Source organism: Vanellus vanellus (assembly GCF_965231255.1).
Source record: "Vanellus vanellus genome assembly, chromosome: 13".
NCBI lineage: Eukaryota > Metazoa > Chordata > Aves > Charadriiformes > Charadriidae > Vanellus > Vanellus vanellus.
In genome coordinates this window covers 1402648-1425432 of record NC_138918.1, presented here as the reverse complement: position 1 = coordinate 1425432, position 22785 = coordinate 1402648, and the positions used below count along the sequence as shown (strand labels likewise).

Sequence of the window (22785 nt, the reverse complement as noted above, 5' to 3'; positions counted from 1 at the left end):
AGTGCAGACAGGGTGGGAACATGGAAAGTTGGAAATTGAACCCAAAATATTGCCTTGTTGAATGCGTGTCCTCCTTATGCGCCGCTCTGCGGAGCGGTGCAGACCTGGCAGGTGCTCTGTTCGGAGGGCTGATACCAGAGAACAACTTGTTTATTATTTTTAACAGATATTTAACACAGTGCCAGAGACTCCGCCATCGAACTCGCAGCTGCTGTTATCTCGCAAGAAGAGCACGGACTCGAAGCCTCCCTCCTGCAGCGAGAGACCGCTGACGCTCTTCCACACGGCGCAGCCCAACGAGAAGCGTAAGTGTGCCGAGCCGCGGCTCCCGGCTTTCCCACCTCACAAAGTTTTTGCCCTAATCGTGATTAAGGGATTGCAATTCCCATGCCGTTCCCATGCAGCTTTACTGGTGTCAATGGAAGAGACGATTCCCGTGGCGGGATCGGGCTTCGGTTCCCCGCGCTGTCAGGCTGGTGGGGAGTGGGCAGATTGCCCGGCACCGAGCCCCTAAGCGGGGCCGGGAGTTGAGGCTGCCTTAGCACGGGATAAAGTGTTGCCGTCCCTTCCCCGCCTGGCGGCCCCCTGCGCGTTCCCCTTCTCGTGTTCCCCGGCCCATCCCCGCTGTCATCAGCTGCCGAGACGCGCTGCTGCACATGCGGCGAGGGTGGACACCCGCCGGCGACCCCAAAAGGTGACCCTTCTTGGGTGCCCGCAGGCACTTGGCCTTTTACGGGCACGAAAACTGGGCCGGGAGGGTCTGCGTTGTCCTGAGGGTTATGTCCCCCGGCAGTTTGAAAATGCTGAAGGTCGTCTTCCCATTTCTGTCGCTAATTGATGCTGCAGATACTCAGGTGGGAGGGTCGGCGCTCCGTCCCACCTCGTGGGGTGGCAGAAGCGTCTCCGCACAGGCGGTTGCTCCGCACTACACCGTAAGCCCCGTTCCCAGCTCTCCCCTTCCTCCCGGCCGAGCGCTCCCAGCCCTTCCCTCGGGCTGCTCCCGGCCTGGCCGGTTGCGCAGGGAACTGTCCCAGTTTGCTAAAAAAGCAGGAGGATAACCTGGTGAGCGGCGCGCGTGCTCGGGGCTGGGCTCGGGGTGCTCGGGCCGGTGGGTGAGGCGGGGAGCGGGGCCAGGCTGGAGTTAATCCGTCTCCCCGGGATTTAAAACCGCGGGGCGGGCGGAGTGGTTGCCGTGTACTTTGCTGACTCCCGAAACGTGTGGGCTTCTCGGCCTCTGATTGAGTTACCGTTAATTGTCAGGCACTCTCATTTCGGAGGATGTCATAACGATACACGTGGGTTTAAGGAAGCGGTGGGAGCACCAAAGTGTGCTCTGGAAATAGCGTATCACACGGCCCTCGGTGCAGCCTCAAATATCAAAAGCTGCTTTTGAAAAATTTCAGCCTAAGTAATTTATTTGCTGCGAACTAAGCAGTTGCTCGTTAGACTCTTAGAGTCTCTCGGCTGCCGGAGCCTTCGCGTGCCGTCCTCCCCTGGCCTGGAAGAGGGGCTGAGTTCATTTATTTCTTTCTGCATTTATTTATTCCCACGCGAAGCAGTGTTTTCTCAGGTTTCCTCCTGCCCGTCTGTAATCTCCTGTGTCCGTGTGAAGCCACTACCATTTTCTTCGGTGTTTGCCGTCCCTGCTGCACGGGTCAGTGGAGGAATAATGTCAGTTCTCCTTTCTTACTGGTCCGCAGACGGGCCAAGGCTCTATCTAAGTCAGGCTGGAGCGCGAGGGCTCCGACGGCAGCTCCAGCCGAGCCGAGCGCCGCGTCTGCATCGTGTCCCGAGCTGTGACACAGAAATGCCTCTGCTGTGACGCAGAAGCAGCTGTCGCCTTCCGCAGCGGTTTGGTGGAAGCGCCTCTGCCCTTTGCAGGCGGTTGTCTCGGGGGCGAGGGACGGGCAGCCCTGAAGGAGGCGGTCGCTTTGGCGCTGCCGCCTCAAAATAGGCATTGGAAGAGGTCAGGATGGCCCAGAGGAGCCCCAAGCGCAACGGGAAGCGCGGAGGGATGCTGCGGGGGCCATTTCTCTGTGAAACAAAGACATACAAAGACCGGATAGCTGGAAGTCGAAGCTAGACACCTTCAAAATGGAAACGGAGTGCACATTTTTTAAGACTGAGAGCAACTTAACTGTAAGAAGTTAAACGGGACAGTGAATTTTCCATTACGTGAAATCTGTTTATCGAAGTCGAGTATCTTTCTAAAATCTTCACTAAAATTCATCATACAAAGCTGTTGTAATTCAAAAATTATAACGTTCAACAGACAGGATCATGCAAGAGAGTAGATTCGATGATTATGGTGATTATTTCATTGTTAAACATTCACATTTTTGTCCACAACTGATCCAGGAACGGAGTGGATATTGTGGAACAAGTGTCGTTAACACAGCAAATACACTATTTTATTCCTTATCCATTCTTCAGTATAAACAGCATTTGAGCACTTTGCTCGTGTTTTGTTGTGCAGAGTGCTTTTGTCATCACTTCTCTGGTCCCCGTGGATAACTGCCATGAAGGCGCCCTGGATGAGGGCACTGCCTCGGGGGGGCACTTGCGGGAGGAGAGCCCGCAGCAGCCGGAGGCGCACTGGGGCTCCCGCGGCATCCCCTGACGTACTGTCCATTAAGATTCCAGTATCCAGTTCGGGGCTCCCCGGGTCAAGAAGGACAGGGAACTGCTGGAGAGGGTCCAGCAAAGGGCTGCGGAGACGATGAGGGGACTGGAGCATCTCTGTGCTGAGGAGAGGCTGAGGGCCGTGGGGCTGTTCAGTCTGGAGGAGAGAAGGCTGAGGGGGATCTTATCAACGCTTATCACTCCTTCAAGGGCGGGTGCCGGGGGGTGGGAACAGTCTGTGTGCAGTGGTGCCCAGTGACAGGACAGGAGGGAACGGGCACAAAGGTGACCATGGGCAGTCCCATCTGAACCTGAGGAGGGACTTCTCTGCTGTGCGGGCGGCAGAGCACTGGCACAGCTGCCCAGAGAGGGGGGGAGTCTCCCCCTCTGGAGCCATTCCAAACCCGCCTGGAGGTGTCCTGTGCCACTGCTGGAGGTGCCCCTGCTCTGGCGGGGGGTGGCACTGGTGGAGCTCCAGAGGGCCCTCCCAGCCCCCACCAGTCTGGGATTCATTCTGTGATTCAGGAGGGTTTGGGTAAGTGGTGAAAACTCAGCCTGGCTTCGAGGTGTCGCCGGTTCCCCAGCGGGGGTCGGGCACTGAGACTGGCTGAGCCGCTCGGCAGCGGGGGGGTTGTGGCTCAGTGAAGGGAGGACTGCAAGAACTGCACGAGTCCAGCGCTCCCTGAAGCTCCTCCTTTCCAGAAAGGTAGTTTTGGGGCTCTTGGAGAGAACTTGCTGGTTTGGTTTGTTAACGGTGGCTCTCATCGGCGGGAGCTGGGCCCCGGTGCCAGCAGGGAGGAGACGCAGTCAGGAGCCAGGGCCAGTGGCCAGTGGCCGGTGGCCGGGGCTGTGCTGCCGGGGGGGTCGGTGGTCGGCAGTGAGAGCATGGCCGCTGGGACCCCCTGCACCCGCTCTGCCGGCGGCTTCCAAAGGGGCTCTTCTGTGGGACGGAGAACAAACACCCTTGAGCTGATGGGCGGTTCTGCTCTTGAAGCTGTACGGCCAAATTAAATCTCACAGCGAAGAACCCTTCACGTAAGCTTTTAAAAACATGAAGCGAAATACAGCATCAGCCTTTTAAAAAAGGAAATAAAATAAAGCGAGGGTTTCAGATTCAGCCATTCATCTCCCTTCCTCGCTAGATGAAGCGCTCCCGGTTGCCTGGCCGGTAGGGACTTTAATGCAGTATTGGCTGGCAGCGAGCTCGGGGATTAGGCCGACCATCGACACAGATTTCTTAGGCTTACGGAGCTTATTTTCGGACTTCAGCCTTGGGCAGAAAATGCTTAGAAATAATAAGACGCCGTGCTCGCCCGCAGTCCCTGGGCGCAGCAGGGCGCTCCCCGCAGCCCCCGGTACGGCCGTTCGCCACGGTGGGCTCCGCTGGGCGGCCCCGGGGCTCCGCCACCCTCATGCGCGACGGCGGCGGTGCGTCACAGCGGCGTCACAACCCGCGCTGGCAGCTGCAAAAATAGAGGAGCAGTTTGCATCGGCCTTTTGGGGTTTTTAGGTCCATCGGCAGCTTAATTTCTCTCTTATTTCATCTGCCGGCTCCCGCCTCTGCCTGGCAGTGTTTGTGGGGGTCAGCACTCTGCTTTTCCTCACTTTTCCCTCCTATCTTCCGCCTGGAGAATCGTTTCATCACAAAGTGCTTACGGCTTGTGAGGCCCAGGTGGGCTTTGGCGAGCTCATAGCCTCGTAGCGGAGGACCTGCCTCTCCGGGAAGTCGCTCCCCTTCGGGAGCTTTTCTGAGCTGCTTTAGGGAGAGCACAGCTTGTCGTCGGAGCCACCGCATGGCTCAAAGCTGCTGAGATCATTTGTGTTTTCCTTTTGGCACGTCAGACGTGGTGAGTTGGAAACCGCGGCTGGGCAAGAAATCCGGCTCGGGACATCGGGGGAACAAAGGAGGGGACAGGGAAGCGTACGTGCCGCTGGTTCCCTCGGTGGCTTATTGGAGGTGAAGATCAATGACGCGCAATTTCAGGAACCTGTTGTCACGTGCCGACGTAATTAACACGTCCTTAGCCCCGGCTAATCTCTGGAAGACAAGCTCGACCCGAGCTCAGCCGAGTGTCAGCCCCGCCGCGCTGCCGTGCGGGCGCTGGGGCTTTGCGCAGGCGCCGGGAGAAGGCAGCGGCGCCGGGGAGGGGGTGTGCCGAGGGGCGCTGGGCTCCGCTCTGCCCCGGCATCCGCCAGCCCTTGGCTAGTGGGGGCTTTTCTCTGGGAAGCGGTGGCAAAGGGTTGCCGCGACGCCATGCTCCCCTGCGCCTGAGCCGACACGACTGCCAAGCGGTTTTACCGAAGTGTAGGCGGCTTCTTTCTGCTGTGTGTTCAGGATTAACTTTTGATACAGCCCAGGAGTTCCCCTCGCACTCTTTTATCCTTCTTTAAACGCGTACCAGGCACGGATGAGTGTTACACGCTCTCCTAATGCAGGCGGAGGTCTACAGTTTAAAGGGATGGAGAATAAGGGATTCCCTATTACTATGTGCCTTTTGGTGGCAATTTGAGCATATTAGTGTGCGCTGGAAAAAGAATTTCTTTGCAAGATTTATCGTTAAAGTAGGACTCGTTACGTTTTGCGGCAGGCGCCTGTCTCTCAGGAACACATCATCGCACAAGTGGCAGTTCTCTGCAGCAGGGCTGCTTGCCCTGCCATCGCTGATGATAATTGCTTCTCACAATTGCTGCTCATACGGAAAAGGCATCTTAGGAAAATGAATTAATGTGATTTTAGGTAATTCGGCATAGAGCTGAGGAGGGAGCTCACGCTGCGGACATTGGTTTGGGATGCATAATATTTTCGCTCCTCACTGCTGAAGTTACACAAATAAAGGGGGAATCTCTCAGCAGAATATGATCCTGGGAAATGAGGGGCTGTAAGAACCCCCCCGCTTGTCAGCAGAGCGGTGCCGGCGTTTCCCCGACGCGGAACAGCCAGCGCTGCGGCAGGAGCGGACGGGAGGCACGGGTTTGGATCAGATATAACGCCAAATTTCTGACCCAGAGCCGTTCTGTAGTTTTGAAGAGCTGAGCTGAAATGGAGCGGAAACCCCATCCCCTTTCTCCTCATAGATCTGCCCGGGAAAGATCGATAGTAGTAGACATCAAGACCTCGGCTGAAGCATTTTTTTGCTGAGATAAACTTTAACTGGGTGTTCTCTCCTTTTCTTGTTCCGAAATGTTACCCCGCTCTGTCACACAAACGCACGGTCCCGTGGCAGCTGATCTCAGTCACAGAGAAATCCATTCCTGTCTATAGTTTGCGTTTGGTTTTTTTTTTTTTCCTGGTTGTGTGGTACTTCCCATGTCTTTGGGAATACAAAATACTAATGCCTTGAGAAAAATGAATATTTGCTTACTAAAAATGGTATTCATTTAAAATGTAGCTGCACCTTAAGAAAAATAAAAAGAGTACTTGGTATTTCTTACGGTTTAATGTGTAATATCTAGACAAGATGACTGTGGACTGACTGCCTGTCTCCTGGGGGGCGGTGGGGTGCTGCCCCGTCGGCCCCGGGCAGGGCTTACTGCTCGGGATGCCCGGAGCCTTTGCAGCACTGTGCTCTTTGCTTTGTATGCGACGGCAGCTGTGCGCGAGGGCTGATGAGTCTTTGGTTTTGGTGTCTTTTTAGAGGAGAACAGGAACAGTATCATCAACTCCAGCCTGGAATCCGTCATCTCTCCAAACGTAAACAGCTTCCTCAACTCCAACAGCGCTCCCCAGCCCGGCCTGAACTCAAGTGATCTCGAACTAGAAGTAATTAAACCCAACAGGCCAAATTCACTGTAAGTACAGTGGTAATTAGTGTTTTATAGGCTCTCCGTCCTTCATCTTTAGTCAGGGCTGCTTCTTACCCTGAACCCCGGCAGTTTGTTGAAGAATACAATTTAACCTTTTCATTTTTAATGGGTGCCCACCATGCGCCCTGCGTTTCTAACTCTGTCCGAGCAGTGGAGTTACTTACTGGGGGTTATGTCTGCCGGCGGGTTTCAGCTGTGATTATTTAGCACACGCGGAATATTTTTCGAGCAGAACTCTGCACTGCTGCTCGAACCGCTCGACCCATCTGGGGATAACTCCAGCAAACACAAAGGACTTTTCTTCTGAGTTACATTCTATGACCGTTGTCAGTACAGTTGATCTCCGGCCAAATCTGTGCCATTGCTTCTGCTATTGCTTCCTTCATCTGGAAAGTTCAAGGGAAAAAATAGCGACCTTAGCAATGACTCCCTGGGGAGGGCCGAGTTATTTATGAAGTCCCCTGAACTTGACACAGCTGAGCCCTCGCGCGATGGCCGTCTCTGCTGGGGGAATTTCCTTCCTGCCGCGGCTCTGCCGGCCCCGATAGCATTTTCCCACAGAACCTCCCCTCCCCGTACATGTGAAGATCTGCTCAGATCTTCAAGAGCCATCGCAGTCCTTGCAAGCCGAAGCCAATTTTCCCCCCAGCGCCCCCCGGCACGCCCCTGCCCGTCCCCGCGGATGGGCCGGGAGGAGCGCTGCTCCCGCCGCGGCGGTTAATGGCCTCGCCGTACGCGGCGACCTTCGCAATTAATGGAGACCTCCCTTCCCACCCCTCCGGTCCTCCCACAGGCTCCGAACACTTCCAGTTCCCACTCACCCGTAGAAACCCCCGGTCCCCTGGGAGCAGACAGTGAAGGGTTTTTTTGCTTTAGCTGCTTTCTCCTGGTTATCCGCGGAAGGATTGCTAAGGGCTTGGCGTGGATGAGTGCCAGGGCGGGTACTGGGAGAGATGGTGAAACTTGTTGCTGTTGGCTTGGTTGGCAGCAGGGGTTGGGGCTTGGGGGGGTCTGGGGTGTCAGCGCGTGGGGACGTGAGCCGCTGCCTGCAGCGGTTTGCACGGGCAGGACGGCAGGTACCCGGCAGGACAGGCTCTGGCTGTCCGCCCCCCGCGCTGCCGCTCTCCTCTCCATCGCTGCCCCTGACAGCACGAGCTGCGTGAGTACCGGCCCTGCCCGACCTCCCGCGCCCGGCCTGGGCTCCAGGAGCGGGGTGCGTGGGGCTCAGCCCCGTCCCTCGCCCGCTCCCTGGGGCCGTACCTGCTGCAAGAACGCCGCTTGCGAGGAGCGCTGTGGTGGCGGAATAGAGCATCCAAAAGGTAGGACGCCTCTAAATTAAGGTTGCGCGTTACGTATGTTATGTGCCAAGTAAAGATGCGTCGACGTCTCATGCCCATACTGTCGGTTGAAGCGCTGGAAGTCGGTCACATACCATTCCCCCAACAGGATGTTTTGAGTTTATTTATCCCTCAAGGGGAAAAAAAAATATGTGACTTATAATACAGCAAGGTTTGTCAGCCTGAGTCTTGCTGTGACCTTACAGGAATTGTTTGCCAAATTCGCAGTTTTTCAGATTCCAGGAGTTGCCTCTTCCTAATAACTTCTTTTTTTAAAGGAAATCATAAAGAAGTTCAGCAGAACGAATCAGTGAAAAGCCATGTGGGGCTTTGGGGAATGGAGGCGTCTTCCTGTTAGCCAGGAATTACTTGAGCAGACCGGCAGTGAAACCGTTTGCTTGTCACCAACTAAGGGGCCTTGACAATTTTGCGAAGCGAAATAGTGATTAGTAGGGTAGCACCGGCAGCTCTTATGGATCTGACAGCATTTGTGGCATTTGGTGCTTTTCCTCAAATCCAGTGATTATGGGATCATTTTTACACGCGCCGGAACACACCAGTTTTCAGTCCGTGTTGAGCTATAGGTTGAAAAGGGACTCTTAATGTGAATAATACAAGGCAAATATTTTCTTCTGTATAACCCCAGATATTTAAATCGAGTATCTTTAATCCAGTCTTTCAATGAGAATTGAAAGATTCACTTTATGCTATTTAAACAGCACGCGTAGATGTCACTTCAGCCCCGGTGCCTGCTTGCCCCTGAGCACCAGGCTGTGCCCGTGGCCTTGGCAGGTCCTCGGCGTTCTGCCCCCGGTGGTCAGCGCTCGGGGCGGGGGGGGGGGGTTGGTTTGCAGCGGCGAGGATGAGGAGGGCGAGGAGGGCTGCCAGCAGCGGCTCTGTCCCCCGGCCTTGCCCCGCGGCTGCTCACAGGCTGCGCTGCGGGTCGGGGCAGCGCGTCCCAACGGTGCCCGTATCCCCCCGGCTTTGTCCTCGCTGCTCCGCGGGACTGCCCGAAGAACAGCGGTATAAAGCTCTGGTTTTTTAACCAGCTGCGTGGTTTGGGCTTGGCGGGAAGCCTTGGGCAGCTGCGCACAGGGCGGGCGGGCTGTAGTGTCCGTCGCTGCCCTGCAAGGGGTTCTGCTGCTCTCCGGTAATTACCGCTCACACAATTCGGGTGGACGGCAGCGGGGGAAGGTCTCGGGGCGCCTTGCCCCTTGCGAGCCTTCAGAACCCTGCCAAATTCTCTGCCAGTCCTGTGAGGCCCATCCTGGCGCTCTGCTTCGGGACTTTGGGTTTTTTCTTGCTTTCTTTGCTATTTTGTGTAATTTTGGGGCCGCGCTGTGGGAGGACCCGTTCAGGAGGGGCTGGCTTGCCCGGGGGCTGATGAGCTGGCTGAGCCGGGGGCCAGCGCTCCCCAAAATTCAAACCCTGCAGGTGAGGAGCTGTAAAGTCCCAGGGGTGCGGAGGGCAGGAATTCCTGCTGGCCTCCTCCGGAGAAAAAGGGATTTCTTTCTGAACAAGAAACTCTTTTAAGAGAACAAGTACGAAAGAATCCCGGATTGGGGGTTTCATAGAGTCATAGAACCGCTGAGGTTGGAAGGGACCTTTAGGATCATCAGGTCCAACCATTAACCTACCCTGACAAGACCACTTCAAAACCACGTCCCCAAGGTTCCTTCCCCTTGAGAAAGGGATCTCTGCTTCCCTAACGGCATGACCGCAAAGGTTGGTAAACTAAAAGCTACTCCAGGCCAGAATTTGACCCAGTCCTTATTTTCCGCTGAATGCACCACTGGAAAAAAAATGCTCTGGTGGAGGTTTCTGTGCAGGGGAAATGCCTTCATTAATCAGGGCCTTCTCCTGCTTTATTCTGAGCTTCGGTGCCTTCAGGTGTGGGTGGGTCTCTCGCCCTTGGCGCGGGTGGGCAGGGTGGGCACCGAGACCCCCGCGTCCCGTCCGGCCCCCCCGTCCCGCCGGGCCCCGGTCTCGGCTGAGGCTGTCCTGGGGCGGGCGCCGCCTGGGCAGGGCGACGGGCAGAGCGTCCTGAGGAGCATTTTGGCATTAGCGCGGCTTTGAAATCTTTGCTTTCCGTTGTCTCCTGGCACCGGTGGGCTGCCCGTGGGTGGCTCTGCGTCACCTTGGCACGCGTGCCGTGAAGTGGGCAGAGCGTGACAGCTGTGAAGGGGAAAACACACACTTTTTGTGCCGGTTACAAGGTCCCAAACTCTGGTCTGTGCCCAGGGAAAGCTGCGACGTTGCGTTGCCCCAAAGCGGTGTCCACCTTGGAGCGGCTCTGCAGCCCGGCCGGCAGCAGGGGCAGCGCTGGCCCCGCACCATCGCCCCTTCCGCCGTCCTCTGCCTCCTGCCCCGGGCGGCAGCTGGATTCACTGCCTCGCCTGCGTCCTTTGAGCCTCCGTAGAGCCCGTGCGCGTCCCCAGCGTGACGTTCCTCGCTGGGCACGGTGAGCGCACGGGGGCCGGGGCGCAGCTGCAAAAGCGCTTTGGGAAACTGCAGGGAAAGGAGTTGGGTCGTTTCGGCGTTCTTGCTTCTTATTAAGCCGAAAAGTGATGCTCTTGTGGAAATAGCTCCTGTCGATCTCAGTGGGAGACTTGTTGGAGTCCAAAGAGCGAAGACTGCCAGGCCGGGGGATTTCTTGTTTCCCTTTTGCTGCACGGAGCAGCGACGCATTCAGAGGCTGCTCACGCTAAAAACTGTGAGCTCCGTCTGTGAAATCAGAGCTGTTTGTTTGAGCTTTTGTTTACAAAAAGCCTCTTGGCTCCTTTCTGAATGGTCGCGGATCCCCCAGGTCTGCTCCACGGGGAGCTGAGCCGATTCCTAAATTCCCCCTCGGGAGCGTGTGCCGCTTCTTGCCCGGCCTCGGGCACCGTGAGCGTTCCCGCAGCCACCGCGCTGGGGACGAGGACCCCCCGCCTCCGTGCCATCGTCCCTGTCCTCCTCCCCGGGGGGGACGCCGTCGTTCTCAGACTCGCCGTCCCTGGAGCGTGGTCCTCCTTCCCCAAGCGGGAGGGAAATTGTTTTGCTGTGGGGCGAAGGCTCTTCCTTCCCGGCCGCCCGTCGGGGTTTTACTATGGGAATGCATTTATTTATTAGGGCTGGTTTTATTTTTATGGAAAAACTGCTCTGGGTGGGAGTTGTTCTCGGTGAGTCAGCAGGGCTGCTGTCCCATGCCAGGAGCTGTCGCGGCGGCGGCGGGGCACGGGGGGACCGGGGCTGGCTGCCGGGGCCGCCAAAGCCCCCGGGAGGGGGATGTGTTTCTAAAGAAGCGTTGGGTTTCTTCACCCTGCCCTTGCAGAAAACGTCTTCCTTAGAGAACGTGGCAAAACAAGAACCAGAAAGCGCGGTGTTTCTAGCATAGATACATACTTCAGCCGAAGTGGGGGAAGTTTTCAAACTGAATTGTGTGGTTATGAAAAACAAAAGATTTCAGACTGCGGTTTTTAAAATCCTTTAAAAAAAAAAAAAAAAGCACCTTGCTCCGCTGGCTCTGCAGTGCATACCTGCGCCGCCGCCGCCACGGGGTGCATCACTGCAGATAACCGATACCTCGGCTGGTGTTCGCTTTGTCCTTTTTTAATTCTCTGATTTATTTATTTATCAGTCTCATCTGTCTCCCCTGTGTTGCTGGAAGAGCTCTGCTGCGCGCGGGGCCCCGCGGCGCTGGGTGCGTGGGCGGCCGCTGCGAACGCTTCCATCTGGCTGAGGCCGAGCCAGAGGTGGGTGCTGCAAACGCCGGCAGGAGTCCTGTTACGCAGCACCATTAGAATCACCTCTTAGTGCTTAAAATAAGCCTAATACCTTCGCCTTTAATTAGCTGTTGGGTGTAATACTGGGTGCTTCTGGCTGGCTTCCTACCTGCGGCTCGCGGCAGCCTTCTGCCCTGGTTTGCAAAGCTGAACAACTGCTGTGTTACAGTTTGGAAAATAGACCGGAGGAGGCAGATGGAGCCGCGAGGGTTTCGGTTTCTCCTCTCGCAGTCATTTCTTGCTGTGCGGGGCCGTTCTCAAGGTGGGATGGGGCCGGATGGCGTTTGGCCGGGGAGCGAGATGGGCTGCGTGTCTGCATTGCGGCTCTGCACCTCCATACTCCTGTGGGTACGGCCGTGCAAACGCTGCCCGGGGGGGCGCTCGCAGGGGAGGGGGGGGCATCAGAAGCGCACAGGAAGGGTTGGAGTGGGTGGCAGAGCACCCAAGATTCACAGCTGGCCCGAGGGATGCTTAGCTGGGTCCCGCAGGTGCCCCGTTCCAGCGGTGGCCGTGCACGGCTCCATTGGGCGGCCTTGGGACATCCTGCTCCATCCGCACCATCCTGCTCCGTCCGTGTCGTCCTGCTGCTGCTCCTGGCAGAGGAGCCGCGGGTGGCTGCTGTTGGGAATGGAGGTGGCTGCTGTTCTGTGCCCAGAAAATAGGACTAGAATGTGAAAGCTGGGCACTTTTATTTTTCTAAAGCCCTCGGCCACATCTTTGCAGTAATGTTTCCCAGTGGTGGTTCTGAGCACTTACTTTGTTAGTTCTTTGCTGCCACCAAAGGAGTGCTCCACTACCTCTGCTGAAGGGAAGCACGGCCAGACAGGACTTCTGGGATCATAGAATCATGGAATCATAGAGTGATTTGGGTGGGAAGGGACCTTAAAGACCATCCAGTGCCATCCCCTGCCCTGGGCAGGGCCACCTCCCCCCAGCCCAGGTCGCTCCCAGCCCCGTCCAACCCGGCCTTGAACCCCTCCAGGGATGGGGCAGCCACAGCTGCTCGGGGCACCCTGCGCCAGGGGCTCACCGCCCCCACAGCCGAGAATTTCTTCCTAATGTCTCATCTCAATCTCCCCTCTTTCTGTTTAAAACTTTTGGGCAGTTTTGTGCCGGTGTAGTAATTACAGAGCAGCTCCCTTCGCAAAATCAACGCCTTCCCCGCTTGCCCGGGAGGTGGCTTTGTAGGTGCAAACCAAGTCAAAAATAAGGAATGCAGAAAAAAAAAAAAAACAAATCACTTGATGAAAGGATCTGTTACTCCCTTAAAATGAACTATTATCAGTCATTTTGACCCAGTGTCTCAAGGAGATGCAACCGGCCCAACGACACTGCCTGTGCTGGACGGTGTCTCCCCCTTTCCCCACCTTTCGGGCCCGTTGGCCATCGTGCCCGGCCAGCACGCCCCGACGCGTGTTGCTTGCCGCACCTCCCTGGCCCGGGGACCCTGCCTTCAGGGAAACGATAGCTTTGGGAAACTTGCATTTAGTCATCACGTGTCTGTTTGCATTTTGCTTTATTTTCTCGTTGACCAAGTATGGCTATTTCTTGCCCTCCACGGGTATGGAAAGACATGAGGAGCAGATCTAAGGTCTAGTGGTCACGAGAAAAATATCCCAGTTAATCTAAGGAAAAGAGGCTATTCCCATGCGCTTTTGATTTACTGGACCAGAATAAATCTTCATTAGGCATCCCAGTTATAACTTGAGCAGCGTTTCTCCTTCCCTGCCTGAAAATGAGAGAAACTTCAAGTATGAATATGGATTTGCAAAAGAGCCTCTCCCAGCAGCTCTCCCTGGGGCGGTGCCGAGCGGTGGGGGGACCCCTGGGCTGGGGGCAGAGCGGGGGGGACGCAGCGCGCTGAGGCCGTGGCGCTGGTGGCCGGGACGGCACCTTCTCCCCATTGCCCCCTCCTGCGCTCTGCTCTCATCTCCCTCGCCACCCCAGTTGCGTGCCCAGCGGCACACACACCAGAGTGGCATCACCGATGGATCAAACGGGATCGCATAGTATTTTTTGGAATAAATAATCTCTGAAAAATGCAAACAGCTTTGGCAATGATCAGCTGTGACAGCAAAAGCGCGCAAGGAGAAGCGAGTAGACCTTTAAATGCTGCTGGTTCCTTGCAGAATTTAAGTCACTTTTTCCACTCTGAAAAATAACTACGTAAACATGACACAGCCTTATTCAGCAGCTCTGCGCCCCGTACCCACGCAGAATGCAGATCTCTGCAGCAAAAATAAATTGTTTAGGTTTGCTTTTCTTTTTTAAAAAAAAAAAAAAACCACTTTTGTGGAGTTGTCAGTAGTAGGAGTGATGTGAACTTTACTGTACCCTGCTTCATTAGTCAAATTACTGTAAGAACAAATCTTTCTTATTTCAGGAGCCGTGTCCCTCCGCTGCCAGCGGGGAGAGCAGCCGGGTGGAGAGGGCAGCGGGAGCCGGTGTTGGTTAGGAATTCAGGGGGGAGCTTCTTGGTTGCTGGATGCCGTGTGAAGTTGGCAGCTAGAATAAACTTCTTTTATTTATAGAAAGACCCCCCTGAAGGCGCACAGCGAGCGTGCCGGGGGAGTTGCTTGCAGGCGGGGAAAGCCCAAGAGCTCTTTACAGCCATATTCAGCTTTTCTGCCGTTCGGCGCAGGGAAGCTGTGCGACGGTGCCATTTTATTCTCTGAGCAGAGCTCGAGGGAAGCACGGCGAAGGGCTTACGTGCACGCGTGCTCCGAGGAGCGCTGGTCCCGGTGGGTGATACAGCGGTTGCCCAGGCACCCCCACTCTCCGCCAGTTTAAGTCATACAGTGGAAAAAACCTGTCCTCAAGAGTGGATCTGTTTTCCTATAAAACGCGGTGCTTTAGAAGACCAGTAAACATGTGCAGTGCTGGCGAAGCTGAGCTTTCTCATGGCCGCAGAGTTACCCCGGGGCTGCTGTCAGCGATGAGCTCTGTGTCTGTCAGCTGCTGACACAAAATACCGTCATTTCTGCCTTTTTAGTTGACGTTCTAGAAATACTCAGCTGCTTTTTAGTTTCCTTTTTTTTTACAGATACTTGCGATATACCATACAGAGTGTCTGGTTGGGTAAATAGAGACGGAGGGGCGGAGGTGGTTTGTCCAAGGGGCAGCACCAGCAGCAGCAGCCTTGACTCTGCCCTCTGTCCTGCCCCGGGATTTACATCCTAAAAGTAAATCCCGTCTTTATCACACCGGATTCGGCAGTAAGAGCCGGGATGGCAGCTGCTCAGAAGTGTTCCATTTCAAGCTAGGAAAATGCCCGGTTGCAGCTGAAGTTACTAATTCTGACGGCGGTGTTAGATGAGCCCTGGGGTGAAGTGGAGCCAGCTGGCCTTGCAAGGGAGATGCTCGTTAGTCACTGCTGCCCTTTTCGCACCTTTAAAATGCCAACGAAGATGGTTAGTAAGGAGCTGTTGCACTCACCAGATAACATCTTGCTGACTTGGCAAAAAGATTTGCCACCCTTGTCAGCAGGATGCTTCTGCTGGCTGTCGGAAGGAGCACCACGGTGCCATCCCGTGCGGTGACTGAGGGGTGCGGTGCCAGGCGGCTGCCGGGGCTCGGGGCTGCTCCTGGGCTGGCAGAGCCGGCGGCAGCGCAGGAGGGTGCCGGGGGCGGCCCTGGGGTCCAGCCGAGCCGGCTGCCGCTCTCTTGGCAGCGGGTCACAGTGGCAGCGCTGCGGTGCCGAGGACGTGTGCCGCCAGCACCGAGCGGGATCGGCTGCGGTCTGCCCTCGGGACGGAGCTGCGCGCGGTGCCACCGACCGGCCCTCTGGTTTTGTTTCGTCTGGGGCTGTTGCTGCCCCGTTCGGCGTGGGCAGGGGCTTTGGGAGCTGGCAGGTTGCGTATACATCCTCAGTAATATCCATGACAAATGCCTCTTCCCCCCTTTTCTCCCTCTTTCACTACCCCTTCCCATCTTCTGCTGGGATTGCACAGATGATTCTGGCTTTAGCTGCAAAGCCCTGTTAGTCCCGGGCTTCGGGCTGATCCGGAGCCGCCGCTCTGCAAACAGCAACACAGGGCTTCATCCTCCCATTTCTGACGCACAGGTCGCATTTTGCACAGTTTGAAGTTCAGCTGGCTTTCCTGGCCGGCACCGGCATGTGCTGCAGGCGGGATCTCCCCCCTGAGTCGAGACGTGTCCTCTCCAGACTCCGCGTCCCTGGAGGCGGCGCAGGCGGAGCAGGGGCAGCTCCTTCCCGCACGTCCCGCGCGGAGCTGCGGGGCGCAGGAGCCCGGTGTGCCGGAGGCGTGAACACCTCCCGCCGCTCTCGGTGGTGGCTCTGCGCTCGGAGCTGCGCTCGGCCCCACTTCCCGGTGGACGTGGGTAGGAAGAAAGGTGCACATACAGCCGAGCCCCTTCCAGTTGTCTATTCTTCTTCTCCTGATTAAAGCCCTGCCTGCTGTTTAACTGGTCACAAGCCACTGGTTTGAGAGCGGCGCTGGGTGCAGGCAGCAGCGGGTCCCCGGGGCAGGGTGCGGTGAGCGCAGCAGTGCCAGAGTGTGGGAGAACCTCTGAGCATGATCCAGACAGGGAGTTTTTGGGCCGTGTCCTTTTGTGCACCAGCGTTTCTTGGAGGAAACAGGTCAGAATATTTCTGAGATAATCCCTTCCCTGTTAGCAAGTGATGTAAGTGAGGTGCAGAACTGATGCGCTTCATGGTTTCGAGCTGTATTTTCCATATAAGTATATTATTGCCTGTTTGGGAAGGATGGATGAGGTTCAGGAGATGGGAACCCAGTGCTTTTCAAAGGAAAAAAATTATCTATAGATTAACGTAAGTCCATATGTAGACTGTGAGCCAGAGGCTCTGCCGGCGCACGCTCGGCGCAGTGCGGTGAGGGCTGGGGCGGGGGCGGGCTGGCGGAGGGTCCGGCTGCCCCCGGGGTGCGCTGGCCGCGGCGGGCAGGAGAGGGGAGGCAGCTCCGCACCCCCCCTCTGGAGCGGGCCGTGGCGTGTCGGAAATGAGCCCTTCGCCTGCACGACCTGCGCGGTTCCTCTCCCTTTTGCTCGCCCGCCCTTGTTTTGCAGAGGCTTTTGCGGCGCTCTCTTCTTGTGGTGTTTATATTCCCAAAGAATAATGGCAATTAGAGGTGCAGGAGGCGCGGGAGCGGGTCCCACCCTCATCCTGCCTTCCCGGCAGCCGCTTTGGGAATGTCTCTCTGAAATGGCATCTCTGGGACTTCTGTTTAAGAAATTTTGTCATAAATCAAGTACTCCTGTCCCTGAGAAACCTGGATTCCTACCCGCTCTCTCCCCACCCCGCTATTCAGCCCCACTTTTAGATTGGAAAAAGACTGGGAAAATGTACTGGGATTTTGTATTGACGTGTGTTGCTATAAAAATGGGGTCATTTGTGCTCAGAGGGGTCCTTCTCCTGGGTGGGAGCGCTGGTGCCCAGGAGGGTGTCCCAGGGGACGGCAGCCTGCTCGAGGGGGTCCTGCGTTGCATCGAACTCTTAATGCCATCCTAGCTGTGCTTGCCAGAGAAAGACGTTTCTTTTTACTTGAGCTTCATTTTCTACTTCTCTCTGTTCCTATGAAACAGCGAAGAAGGCCCGGTGGTGGGCGCAGGGTGCCCGGACACCGCGGCACAGACTGCTCGGGGCGCTTGGGGTAGGTAAAGCGGGACCGCGAGGAAATAGCAGCTTGATTAATTCTGAGGCTTTGGGCAAAACAAAGCTGTTTCTTCTTCCTTCCACCGCGTTGTAGCCAGCTGGCCAGGAGCCACTGCAGCTCCGGCGTGAGCCAAGAGCCGGGAGAGGTGGTGTTGGGGCCAGCGGCTCGGGACTGGGGTCCTGCCGGGACCCTCCTCCGCCACCGCGCGTCCTCGCTGCCCTTCGCCGGGGGGATGAAAGCCCCAAACGCCCGCTGTGTGGCCGTCACCGTTAGGTGTCACGCAGCGAACCACGGCTGGTAACTGCAGGGCTGGAGAGACGCGTCTCCGACCAGCCCCGCTCGGTGCAGCCCCGCAGAGCTCGGCCCAGCCGCCGGGCTTTTGCCTAATCTGGGCTGTGGTGGGGAAGGCCGGCCTCGAGGGGCGCGTCTCCTGACTGCCGAACAAAAAAGGGCATTTTTTAGGGATTAGGTAAAATCTGGTAATCGTAGCTCCTCCGGAAAAGCCTTATCTAAACTTTTTAAGCGGAGCAGACCTGTTCCCGGCGGTGGTTGTACACTGGGACTGGGGGTTTCGCGCTCGGCGTTGGTGGTCCCAGTGGGGTGGGATGGCCCAGAGACGGTGGTCCCCAACCCCGGGTCCCCAGGGACCTCCCTGGAGACCTCCTCCTGCGGCTGGCTGGCTTTGGCATCTTCTCCCTGCTGGGACACATCTGCACATCGTTCCGTCTGGAGGGACAGCGGCTCTCGGCCGTGGAACTGCCCCTCAGCACCAGAAAGTCAACCTGTGGCCTGTGACGCAGGTTGGGCTGAAGTTGCCCCAAATGCAATTGTTCCCTCTCCTGTTCGGAGTCAGAGGACATATCCGAAGGTCACAAGAGCCAGACTGGGGACACCCCGGCAGAAATGGGGCGTCAGGTTCTGTGCCAGGCGGAGAGGTGGGCTCTCTGCAGAGGCTCAGCGCAGCGCGGTTCGCGGGGCGCTTGGCGGCACTGCGGGGCGGGCTGGCGCCCGGGGAGGGGGGAAAACGCCAAATTTCTGCAATAAAAAGGCAGATAATCTGTCTGGCACAGCCAGTTTCCTACGCCGGTGATGTGCCGGAGGACCCAGCGGCGTTGCTCTGCGCCGGGCACGGCGGGGGGATTGCGGCAGACGTCTCTGGGCTGCGCTGCGTTTCGTATTTTAGACGTGGGGTTGGCTTCCTGCTGGAGAGGATTAGAGATTATTTACAGTTTAAAACAGAAACCGCCTATCTCCTAGTTTTCTCATTTGAGAAAAGATCTTAAAATTCCCAGTCTGTTGCTTGGCTTATTCCAGATGACATAATATTCAAAGTATCTTCTGGCCTTTTTTTTTTTTTTTTTTGGTGCAGACTGTTATAAGGGTGTCTGTATGTTTGTTTTTTCTAAGGCGGTTTTAGCTTGTGAGTCCCAGATTGTGCCTGCAGTTAGAGATCTCCATAAACTTCAGTGATTCAAGGCTCTGGCAAACATCTTTAAACCTGTTTCACCAAGAACACGAGCAGCGTACTCCGTAGGCTCTGCAGATAAATACACCTGAGGCTCAGTTGCTGATGGCAATACGTTTTACAGCTCGCATATATATACATGTATATGTATATATCTCATAATTCTTTCCTATGTTGTGTTTAAATAATCCTGGATTTAATTTTGAAGCATCTCTGTGCTTCCATGAGGTGTTTTAAGATACGTGAAAAGGAACGATGCTCTTTGGCCGCACGAGCAGTGATCTTGTTTTGGGAGGGCGGAGGGAAATTACAAACTTCCATCTGAGGTGAGATATTTCAGGCTGTTTGGCCAAGAGGAAAAGTCCAGCGCTGAAGGGCCGCCAGCTTCCCCGGCACCTCTGCGCGTGGCTTTGAGCTCGCAGAAGGAAAAGGTCGAAGACGGATGGTTCGTCTGTTTTTCTGCTGTGTGGGCTTTTCATATCCCCCAGAGTTTGGCATAACAAGTTCTCAGAGCTTTAGCTCTTTCACTTCTTCGTTGGCTCTGGGTCTAGAAACTTTCCACAAATTGAACGTGAAAATTAAGCCAAATATTCTCATAAAATAAGTCTCCAGTTCTGTGGCTAACCCCATGTGAACTAGTCGTCATACGTCAAAATATTTTCTCCAGGCTCATCCATTAAACAAAGGTAATTTGTCAGGCTGAGAGCCCTTTTACTAACGGGGTCGGGCGCCTGTCTTCCCTTTCTCACTAGGAACGAGTAACGTGGTGCTTTGGATCTGCTGCTTTGGCGTTCCCACGGGTGCGCTCCCCGGGCGCTAGCACCCGTGTGGGGTGCGTGGGCGGTCGTGGACGGACGGACGGACGGACGGACGGACGGATGCCTCTTCAGAGGCTCCGCGTCCCTCCAGCCCGGCTCCCGCTGTCCGCAGCTTTTCCCAGTGCTGCCTCTCGGGAGACTTTGCAGAAGTCGCTGCCTTTGAACAGCACCGCTCTGTTTGTGTGATTTGCTCTGGGAACATCTAAGGTCACTTCTCGCAAACGGAATTAAATTAGATCTCCCTCCAAGAGATCTAAAAAAGCGCCTTAAACTTCAGCGGCACATGCACTTAAAAGACAGCTTTCTTGAAAGCCCGGGAAAGAAAATACAGGCATTGCACTTTCATTGCTTTCTTAATTCATGTAATTAGTGTGGAGATAGCTGCATAGCAGTATTTTCTTCAAAGAAACTGCTTCAGACAAATATTAGCTAATGGAAATTTTACTTTCAAATAAAGCAGTATTTGAAAATACATTAAGGCCATTGTGGGGAAATGGATGCGGGAATCAAAGATGCTACAACAAAGCCTTCCCTGGGGCAGCCGGCAGAACAGGCTGCATTTTGTTAGGAGCTGATGTGCAGATCTCGGACTCGTCTTCTTGCTGCCCAGTCCTTTCTTTTTGGCTTTCTGCTTTCCGTCCTGCCGCCCCCCTTCTCCCCTTTGATTTCGGCCGTGCTGCGGGTCCCGGGGCGTGTTGTGCTCCGTGGCCGCCGCGCTGCGCTCGCTCGGCCCCCGCGTCCCGGCTCCGCTTCCAGCCCCGCGGCTCACTCTGCATCTCCGTTTCTTTTGGGCAGAATCTCTCACGCCTGAGCCCAGCCCAAAATTTTATTGAGACTGCTGAAAGCGAAATGATAGTAAATTAGGTCTTTCTGCCACCTATAAATGTCACCACAGTCAAAATATTTTAAAGAAGCGGCCGAACGCATTCTCTGGTTCCTCTTTCTGCAGGCAGATTTAATTCAGAGTCGAGGATGCAGCCTAGACTCCCCCTTGTAAAAGGCTTTTGACGAATGTGGGAGTGTTTTCGGAGGGCCGTGCTGGTTTCCAGCCCTACCACACAGGCACTGAAAATGCTGAAAACGTACCAAAGCTCCCCAGTCGCCCGGCAGCCGGCACTGCCAGGGCTGCGAATGAGCCGGGGCGGGCGCGTGAGCGGGGTTCAGATGGGGACCACCTCCGGGGGCGGCTGTCCCGGGGCCGGCCGCCCCCTCCTGCCGCGCGATCCCATTTCCCAGCAAAAAGCTGACGATGTCCCCCGAAGGGGCAGGAGGCGAACAGGGCTGCTCGCTCACAAAGACATCCTGTCTCCCTCTGAAAGAAGATCCTTCTGCCTAATTAACTTCATAAATTAGCCGGAGCTGTAACGCCACCACTTTAACCTAAAATGGAGGTAACCCAATCTCCCCGGTCCTTTCTGCCCCCGTAAGGGATCCTGCCTGCCGATTAATTTGCCCTTGTCCGCTTTCCATCCAGCTGCGCGTTGGCCGAGTGCGAGCCGCCGTGCAGACACTGTTGACGGGGCTGTGCTAAGCTGGGAAATTATCAGCAGCATAAGAACCGCCGCCAATTACTCGCCTGCCCCCGCGCTGGCATCGCTCCCCCTCCGCCCGGCGCAGCCCCCGGCTGCCGGCACCTGGCCGCGGCGGCAGCCGGCCCCGGCGAGGCCGGACGGGTTTGGAGCCATCCGCAGGCGTCATACAGACTGGTGGGGGCTGGAAGGGCCCTCTGGAGCCCCCCCAGTGCCACCCCCCGCCAGAGCAGGGGCACCTCCGGCAGTGGCACAGGACACCTCCAGGCGGGTTTGGAATGGCTCCAGAGGGGGAGACTCCCCCCCTCTCTGGGCAGCTGTGCCAGTGCTCTGCCGCCCCCACAGGAGAGAAGTCCCTCCTCAGGCTGAGATGGGACTTCCTATGGTCACGTTTGTGCCCGTTCCCTCTTGTCCTGTCACTGGGCACCACTGCACACAGACTGTTCCCCCCCCGGCACCCGCCCTTGAAGGAGTGATAAGCATTGGTAAGATCCCCCCTCAGGCTTCTCTAGGCGAAAAAGACCCAAAGTCCTGCTGTGCAGGTGTCCGGGCTGGCCTTACTGGGACAGTGGGAAAGGAAATCATGGGAGGATGGAGCAGGATTTCATCCTTTGTTGGGTATTATTTTTGTTGTGTTTTTTTTGTCTGCACCGGTGCTTGGAAAAACACAAACACAAGCAGCGGCATCTGCTGCTTTGGGGCTGGGAGCAAACTGGGCTGGTGGGAGGTGTCCCTGCCCGGGGCAGGGGGTGGAACGAGATGATCTTCAAGGTCCCTTCCAACTCCAACCATTCCACGATTCTACGAGAATGCCCTCTGGGGTGGCAGTGGGGAGAGGAGAGGTGGCCGCAGGCGTGGGACAGAGCTGCCGGCGTTGAACAAACACCCACACCTCGCTCCTGGAGACCTGCCGGGGGACTCCGAGGAGCAGGGGAAATCTGTCCCCTCTTTAGGCAGAGCCGGCACGCCTGTCCTTCTGCAGGCGCCGCGTGGCATCGCCGCGGCGGTGGTGGCTGCGGGAGGGGGTCAGGAGCGGTCTGCCTTCTGTGTGCGTGGGTCTTCGCCCGGCCTCCCCCGCTGGCGCTTGGAGGAGCGGAGCCGCGGTCAGGAAGGGTTTGTGAGGCACGGTCACCTGAGCTTGAAGGCAAAGCGGTCTCCGTATGAGCCAGCCGAGGCTGAGCCTGAGCTGTGCGTTGCGGAGCACGGGGGAGCTGGGGCTCCTCCGGCCCACGCTGCTGCTTCAAGTCATGGCACCAACTGATCATCTCCGGCCAATGTGTCTGTAGCTTTTAAGTTGAGCAGCCCAATATGGGACTTAAAATTATGTTCTTTCTGTGGCTTTAGTTGTGTTTCACGTGATAAAAAGTGTTTTTCGGGTCTCTTCCAAGAGCCAGGCTCTTCCCGGTGCCGTGCTGTAACACTAAGGTGGTACGAGTGCCTGCGGTCCTCCGGCCGGGGGGTTTCCCCGCGCTGGAGGGTCACCCCGCTCCAGCCGCTGCCCCCCTGGCTTAGGCAGGAGGTCGGGTCCCAGACCTCCCGCCGTCCTCCCCGACCACCTCGGGGACTCGGCACGGCAGAGGGTGCAGCCTGCGGGGAGACCACCTTAATGTTACAAATAGGAGTGAAAAAATAACCACCACCACCAACAACAACAAAAAAAGTGAATTGAATGTATTAATCTTCACTGTATTTGATTAATGGGAAGGGAGAATAGGCTCCGTTCGCAGCTTGATTGCGGGCAGAGGGATTGAGGCTGGGCCAGTAAACTGGGAGGGTTGTCGTGCTCACACCTCCCAGCTGGGCTGCACTGGGA

At 56.3% G+C, this 22785-nt stretch overlaps 1 protein-coding gene across 1 annotated transcript in view; it reads left to right on the top strand.

Annotated features, from left to right (window-relative positions):
* Positions 1-22785, top strand: part of ARHGAP26 (Rho GTPase activating protein 26) — a 153227-nt gene that overhangs the window by 111687 nt on the left and 18755 nt on the right. The window contains exons 19-20 of the mRNA XM_082489744.1: positions 167-305; positions 6258-6411. Coding sequence (XP_082345870.1) covers positions 167-305; positions 6258-6411 — 293 coding nt within the window. The remainder of the gene's footprint in view (positions 1-166; positions 306-6257; positions 6412-22785) is intronic.